Source organism: Diaphorina citri, unplaced genomic scaffold (assembly GCF_000475195.1).
Source record: "Diaphorina citri unplaced genomic scaffold, Diaci psyllid genome assembly version 1.1 scaffold1651, whole genome shotgun sequence".
NCBI lineage: Eukaryota > Metazoa > Arthropoda > Insecta > Hemiptera > Psyllidae > Diaphorina > Diaphorina citri.
In genome coordinates this window covers 1,690-9,870 of record NW_007379077.1, presented here as the reverse complement: position 1 = coordinate 9,870, position 8,181 = coordinate 1,690, and the positions used below count along the sequence as shown (strand labels likewise).

At 39.1% G+C, this 8,181-nt stretch overlaps 1 protein-coding gene across 1 annotated transcript in view; it reads left to right on the top strand.

Annotated features, from left to right (window-relative positions):
• Positions 1 to 7,127, top strand: part of LOC103516729 (pre-piRNA 3'-exonuclease trimmer) — a gene marked incomplete at its 3' end in the record, with an annotated part of 9,134 nt that extends 2,007 nt beyond the window's left edge. The window contains 6 exon segments of the mRNA XM_026829035.1: positions 126 to 425; positions 1,048 to 1,260; positions 1,970 to 2,195; positions 2,243 to 2,262; positions 6,483 to 6,571; positions 7,032 to 7,127. Of these exon segments, the coding sequence (XP_026684836.1) occupies positions 126 to 425; positions 1,048 to 1,260; positions 1,970 to 2,195; positions 2,243 to 2,262; positions 6,483 to 6,571; positions 7,032 to 7,127 (944 nt within the window).
• Positions 7,128 to 8,181: the final 1,054 nt, after the last annotated feature.

Below are 8,181 nucleotides of genomic sequence, written 5' to 3'. Positions count from 1 at the left end.
GGTGGGTTGTGGGGGGGGGGGGGTCTGAGCCCCCTTTATACCCTAAATACAGCCCTGGTAAGTATTTGGCATTTAGAAGAAAAAAATGGCTCCTTAATATACTAAACCCCAATATTTCATTTCAGTTTATATACAATGGTATCTCCTATCTGAATAAATCCGACCAGGCTCGAGTCAAGCAAGACTTGGACTCGGACACTTGGTTTAATAACATTGAGCATCCTTTTCTCAACGATGACGAGTTGCAAATCCAGACCATCTGTAGTCACATCAATTGGTGGCTTCTCACGTGTTCCCCTGGGGACTCAACAACTGTGTCTCTCATGTGGGTTGAAGATAGTTATGTGATGAACTATGTGCTCCTGTACGAAATAACACATAGGTTTCTCAGAAAAGGCGTGTGTGCCTTTTTAAGATCAAATGAGGTAAGACTGCATCAAATTTGAGGCAACCAAGAAGACACTTAACTCAATAGTTATTAGTTAAACTAAATTTAGAGTTAGATTGTGGTCTCCATCACTATTAAACTTAAACCAAATTTTAACTTATATTTTCCAGCCTAATTAGCTGGAATCTGTCTTGTAAAGCACTAGGTTGCAGGTTCGATTCCCGCCTGGAGTGGATTTTATCCTAAAGGGATAATGTTCATTCCCGGAATGGCTGGCTTTCTCCTATCCTGTCTTACTTCTCTCTTTGATTTCAGGACGATAAGACCTTAGTAGTTACAGTTCCCTCTGTCAAACCTCTTTAAAAAAAAAATGTCATCCTTCTCTGTTCCATTTCGGGACAATACCCAAGACTTTAGCAGTCACAGGTCCTTCTATCAAACTTTTTTTTAAACTGATATTGTGGTCCCAGCCAATAAATATGTATCTTCTTGATTTGTCCTCCCATCAGATCCACGTAGAGAAGTTCAACACAGGTGATGCTAGTTTGAAACAGTCCCGCGAGACACAGTTACAGTTCCCTCTGTCGATACTTTTTTTTAAACTGATATTGTGATCCCAGCCAATAAATATGTATCTTTTTGATTTGTCCTCCCATCAGATCCACGTAGAGAAGTTCAACACAGGTGATGCTAGTTTGAAACAGTCCCGCGAGACATTACAGCATGAACTACTCCAAGTAGCCAAATCTCAGGCCTGGCAGTCTATGCTAGGATTTAGCCAGGTTTTCCAACTACTGGTAGAACACAAGAAGCCTCTTATTGGCCACAACTTACTTACAGATCTCCTCTTTATGTACAAACAATTTCACCAGGTAAGCAACCTCAGATTAAAATTTTTCACATATTGTCCTGTCATAAATGTCCTTTAAATGGGGACACATATTGTTGTTTGTCTTTTTTCCACACCAGGCTTGCAAGCCGGAGGTCTTTGGTTCGATTTCCGGCGGGGTCGAAATTTTTTCTGCTCTGCTTTTATGTAGTTCGGTGTGCTCAAACTGGGTGAGGTTCATGCGAGAAAGAGGGTAGCTTGACTAGCTTGTTGCCCAATGAATTGTGAAACCTAAAAATCTTAGCCCCGGCGGGGTCGAAATTTTTTCTGCTCTGCTTTTATGTAGTTTGGGGTGCTCAAACTGGGTGAGGTTCATGCGAGAAAGAGGGTAGCTTGACTAGCTTGTTGCCCAATGAATTGTGAAACCTAAAAATCTTAGCTATACTGTGACTTTGAACCAATTTAAAAGTAACAAATAGAAGGTGATGTACCTACATTGGACTTATAAAAAAATCTTTGTCTAATATCCCTCACAGCCCCTACCATCAAGTCTGAAAAGGTTCAAGGCAGAAATATCCCGCCTGTTTCCATGTGTGTACGACACGAAATTCATCAGCTATGAAATCAAGTCGAAGCTAGAGAAAAATCAGAAGTGGTATACAGTGACTTTGAACCAATTTATAAGTAACAAATAGAAGGTGATGTACCTACATTAGACTTATAAAAAAATCTTTGTCTAATATCCCTCACAGCCCCTACCATCAAGTCTGAAAAGATTCAAGACAGAAATATCCCGCCTGTTTCCATGTGTGTACGACACGAAATTCATCAGCTATGAAATCAAGTCGAAGCTAGAGAAAAATCAGAAGTGGAGTAACAATGGACTCAGTGGTCTGTATGAATGGCTGCGAGATCATTCTAATATAACCCACCTCCTGTTGTACGCACCTAAGCTCAAATTGATGGATGGAGTATCGAGTGAGTACATTCGTAAAAGCTTAACCCATCTTACACGTAAGCCTCAGAGTTGGCTTACGACAAACGAGTAGGTCGTTCCCCACTTTTAAATACACTACAATAAATTTTATGACTTGACTTAGGCTCGTCTGGCTAGGGGACGTTAAACAGAGAGTAGACTAGCGTCTGGCTGTGGGACTATAAACAGGGAGGAGAACAGCTAACCCTAACCAGGTCCACTCAACCTCTTGAGGAAAATGAGTAGATACTTATACAAAATATAAATGCTCATAGCGACCGGTGCCAGCATGGTAGGTAAACATTGGTGTTAGGACAATTGAGATATTTAGAAAATCCTACAATGCTGCAGTGAGCACCAAAGTTGTGATATAATAACATTAATAACACAAAGATACTCACGGAATTTATTTCAATAATTTCCTTCCCCTTTTCCTGGATTGCAGCGCTCGTCTTTCATTAGATAAATTGAGGAACCACCCTCTGTATACGATCAGCACATATCGCCCTCACAAACAACTCATACTCGACACTATTTACACGTAAGTAAAAAAATCTGGTGTGAACATCACACGACTTTCCTTATCCTATTGAATGGTGCTTATTTGAGTGTTCTTTTACCCTAACTTTTACAAGACCACTACACCAATCCAATGCCTTAGCCCTTAGCACCTACATTACTAGGACTGGATTAAAAATAATTGCAGTAATAGCTTGCATAGTTAGTAAAAGATAAAATAATCGAAAATTGTCACTGGGAACATAGTAAAAAAAGAACTGAATAAAGGGTTGATTTCTACGTAAAAAGTTGTGAAAAATCCAAATCTGAAGTCAAAACTCTGAAAAAAGTAACTTTAAAAGGTCAAAAATCCAATTTTCATTTGCCGATATAATGAAAAAGTTTGAAGAGTAGTGACATCAGTCTTCAAGAAATGATGCATAGAAACATATGTGCACAAACACATTAATGTGTTGCCTGTGAGGGAGCTTTGCTTGGGACAGTTGATTTGATGTCATTGCCTACAGGAGGTATTTTTTAAATGGATTTATCTCAGGTTTCAGAAGTCATAGGAGAAAAAGAAAAATTCCCTAGTTCCTCATTTTTTCTGCTCTCTGACTTTGAAAACTCACCCAAGTCAGCACAACATTTCTATGTAAAAAGTTGTGAAAAATCCCAATCTGAAGTCAAAACTCTGAAAAAAGTAAATTTAAAAGGTCAAAAATCCAATTTTCATTTGCCGATATAATGAAAAAGTTTGAAGAGTAGTGACATCAGTCTTCAAGAAATGATGCATCTAAGCCTCAGAGTTGGCTTACGACAAACGAGTAGGTCGTTCCCCACTTTTAATACACTACAATAAATTTTATGACTTGACTTAGGCTTGTCTGGCTAGGGGACGTTAAACAGAGAGTAGACTAGCGTCTGGCTGTGGGACTATAAACAGGGAGGAGTTTTTAAACCTATTAGCAATGATGGACAAAAATGAGAGGAAAATATTATGAGAGGAACGGAGCAGTTGCAGTTGGGTAAAATTTATGAATAAAGGGTTGATTTCTACGTAAAAAGTTGTAAAAAATCCAAATCTGAAGTCAAAACTCTGAAAAAAGTAACTTTAAAATCTCAAAAATCCAATTTTCATTTGCCAATATAATGAAAAAGTTTGAAGAGTAGTGACATCAGTCTTCAAGAAATGATGCACAGAAACATATGTGCACAAACACATTAATGTGTTGCCTGTGAGGGAGCTTTGCTTGGGACAGTTGATTTGATGTCATCGCCTACAGGAGCGTATGCCATGACGTCAGATTTCAAGATTTACCGGTAGGTATTTTTTAAATGGATTTATCTCAGGCTTCAGAAGTCATAGGAGAAAAAGAAAAATTCCCTAGTTCCTCATTTTTTCTGCTCTCTGACTTTGAAAACTCACCCGAGTCAGCACAACTGCTCTATTGTACTAACAATTGAAGAGAACGTATAAAACCTATATAAAAAAAAAGGCCAACCTGTAGAGAGGACATCTCACTTCTCACACAGGCTACACAACATAATTGGCCAAATGTGATATTTATTTTTCATGCAAGGAGTTATTGTGCAAAGGTTTGGTTTTGGAGGTCCTTTTTGTAAAGAACCCCAGATCCAGTGAATATCAGTCCTTGGTTGACTAATAGATCTTAAGCCTTAGGCTAAAACAAAGTGGAGCAGAGAGCACAGATGGCACATACAGCTGATTGCCTTCAGTTCTATGTATTTTGAATGATATAATGAAAAAGTTTGAAGAGTAGTGACATCAGTCTTCAAGAAATGATGCACAGAAACAATCAGAAACATATGTGCACAAACACATTAATGTGTTGCCTGTGAGGGAGCTTTGCTTGGGACAGTTGATTTGATGCCATTGCCTACAGGAGCATATGCCGTGACGTCAGATTTCAATATTTACTGGTAGGTATTTTTTAAATGGATTTATCTCAGGCTTCAGAAGTCATAGGAGAAAAAGAAAAATTCCCTAGTTCCTCATTTTTTCTGCTCTCTGACTTTGAAAACTCACCCAAGTCAGCACAACTACTCTAGTGTACTAACAATTGAAGAGAACGTATAAAACCTATATAAAAAAAAGGCCAACCTGTAGAGAGGACATCTCACTTCTCACACAGGCTACACAACATAATTGGCCAAATGTGATATTTATTTTCCATGCTCTATTGTACTAACAATTGAAGAGAACGTATAAAACCTATATAAAAAAAAGGCCAACCTGTAGAGAGGGCATCTCACTTCTCACACAGGCTACACAACATAATTGGCCAAATGTGATATTTATTTTCCATGCAAGGAGTTATTGTGCAAAGGTTTGGTTTTGGAGGTCCTTTTTGTAAAGGACCCCAGATCCAGTGAATATCTATCCTTGGTTGACTAAGAGATCTTAAGCCTTAGGCTAAAACAAAGTGGAGCAGAGAGCACAGATGGCACATACAGCTGATTGCCTTCAGTTCTATGTATTTTGAAGGTCTGGAAAATGTAACTTCCCTTTCGCTAAGTAACAATGAAGAGGAGCAGAGAGCATACAGGGAATTAACAACAGAGGAAAGTGGTGACTTCAAACTGCAATCTGCATAGAGCTGAGAACAAAAATGCCCATGCTCTTTGCTCTCCACTCTGTTTTTCAGTTGGTTGACTAAGAGATCTTAAGCCTTAGGCTAAAACAAAGTGGAGCAGAGAGCACAGATGGCACATACAGCTGATTGCCTTCAGTTCAAACTCGTCGAGCATCGTCACGATCCCCAAAAAAAATGCGTTGCGAAATCTGTCTAATAGGAGCAGAGAGCATACAGGGAATTGACAACAGAGGAAAGTGGTGACTTCAAACTGCAATCTGCATAGAGCTGAGAACAAAAATGCCCATGCTCTTTGCTCTCCACTCTGTTTTCAATGAAGAGGAGCAGAGAGCATACAGGGAATTGACAACAGAGGAAAGTGGTGACTTCAAACTGCAATTTGCATAGAGCTGAGAACAAAAATGCCCATGCTCTTTGCTCTCCACTCTGTTTTTAGCCTAAATAGGTAGGTATCTAGACTACTAGACACACATAATAATATATAGACAAGCTGAAAGCTGAAGTCTGTTTAGGAGTGACTCATTTCATCTGCCTCATCACACCGTTAACTTTCTTACCTATTTTCTGGACTGCAATGAAACCGAGAAACAATCTGTGCCAAACTTGACTTTAGTCACCAAATAAAGTTAATATGGTAGAATAGGTAGTAGATATGGATAGTTCTTACCCTTCTTTTATCTATCACTAACTGTACTTTCAAAAAGCTGTCCCAATCCCAAATCCAAAAGTTTCTTTTTTTTTTAATTTTTGTTTACATTTCGTTCGGTAATGTTCGTGAAATTTCGTGAGTAGTCGGAAAAAAATATAAAACATGCCGGTACCTACCCGCGAAATTTTCAAATTTAAATCGGGCCGGTTCTAGGTATCTAGGATCTAGGTTGCTAGGTTCTAGTAAGTGTAAAATTTTCAAATTGGTAAGTCGAAATTTTCGTCAATAAAAACGGCAAATTTTCGCCAAATCCGTTCTAGAAGGAAAACTTTGAAAAGAATTTTCGAGTCGAAAATTTTTTTCAATCATAAACTTTTCATGCCCAGGTTGCTGAAAAGAGAGTTTTTTTTGTAGATTTTCAGTATTTTCTTGATTTCTTCCCATGCGTTAATACAAGAGGGCAAAGTCTTTGATTTTATAACACTCAACACTTAGTTCAATATTTTTCCTTCTTTTTTTTACAGGTCGCTGAGATGTTTGCAGACTTCGGTTCGGTGGATGTGAGATATCATACGTCAAACTCTGCTCTGGTAGCTGCAGGAAATCATGTCTGGTAAGTCGATCAGATCCAATGCACCTTAGACCTATGTATGCTATCAAAAAGGACTAATAAGGTCCCTTTACCCCAGCACAGTGGACTACTAATATTTTTGTGGTCAGCTCCCATGGCGTAGTGATCACTGTGCTCGCCTTGCACGCGGGAGACCCGGGTTCGATTCCCAGTGGGGTCAAAAAAATTGTATCATGCAAATGATTGATTCCGTGACTGGCTGTTGAGGGTCCACTCAACCTCTTGAGGAAAATGAGTAGATACTTATACATAATATAAATGCTCATAGCGACCGGTGCCAGCATGGTAGGTAAGTAAACATTGGTGTTAGGACAATTGAGATATTTAGAAAATCCTACAATGCTGCAGTGAGTACCAAAGTTGTGATATAATAACTTTAATAACACAAAGATACTCACGGAATTTATTTCAATAATTTCCTTCCCCTTTTCCTGGATTGCAGCGCTCGTCTTTCATTAGATAAATTGAGGAACCACCCTCTGTATACGATCAGCACATATCGCCCTCACAAACAACTCATACTCGACACTATTTACACGTAAGTAAAAAAATCTGGTGTGAACATCACACGACTTTCCTTATCCTATTGAATGGTGCTTATTTGAGTGTTCTTTTACCCTAACTTTTACAATATCTCTAACAGTTTAGTCGGTATAGCTGAAAACCGCCAAAAAACGTTCGAAATCTGTCAAGAGCGGTAAAAATACCGCCAACCGCAGCACCTATCTCAACCAAACGTTTTGTGTTGCATCCTTGTCAAATTTGTGAATTACATACCAAATTTCAAGTCTCTAGCTCATACCGTTCCCGAGATATTGTTAAAATAGGATAAGGAAAGTAAAAACATTCAATAAACAAACTATAAATTCCTTATTTAAGATATTATGCCAGCCTAGTGAGCCTAGTTAGCTTGAAGTCTAGCGCCTGCTTTGTAAATACAATTTATCTTGTTATCTTGGAATAGCTTGGAAGCACTAGGTTGGGGGTTCGATTTTCGCCGGGGGCGAACTTGATCCTAAACCGGGAAGGTTCGCTCTCGGCAACGGCTGGCTTTCTTCTCTCTTCGAGTGTGGGACGATAAAACCTCAGTAGGTACAGTTCCCTTTATCTTTTTTTTTTTTAAGAGGTTTGACAGAGGGAACTAACTGTAACTGCTATGGTCTTATCGTCCCGAAATCGAAGAGCGAAGGAAGACAGGATAGGAGAAAACCAGCCGTTCCGAGAACGAACATTATACCATCAGGATAAAATCCGCCCCGGGCGGGAATCGAACCCGCTATCTTTGTGAACGAAGTAAGGTCCACTTTTCCCATTGGTGTTATTTAACGTGGTAGGATTCTCAGAAATGAGCTCTTCCTCTTTCACCCAATGTCATTTTAAAATGAAAAATAGTTTCGAGTTTTTGAAGTTTGCCAAAAAAGAATTTCCCTCGAAATTACAATATTCTTGGGCATGTGTATGTCTTACAATTTTCTCTCTCTCGCGCTCTCTCTCTCCCCCTCCCTCCCTCCCTCTTTCTTTCTCCGTCCCTCTTATTCCTAATCTATCCCAATCTTACCCCTCCTCTCCCCTTTTTCTTTCTCTCTTTCCTC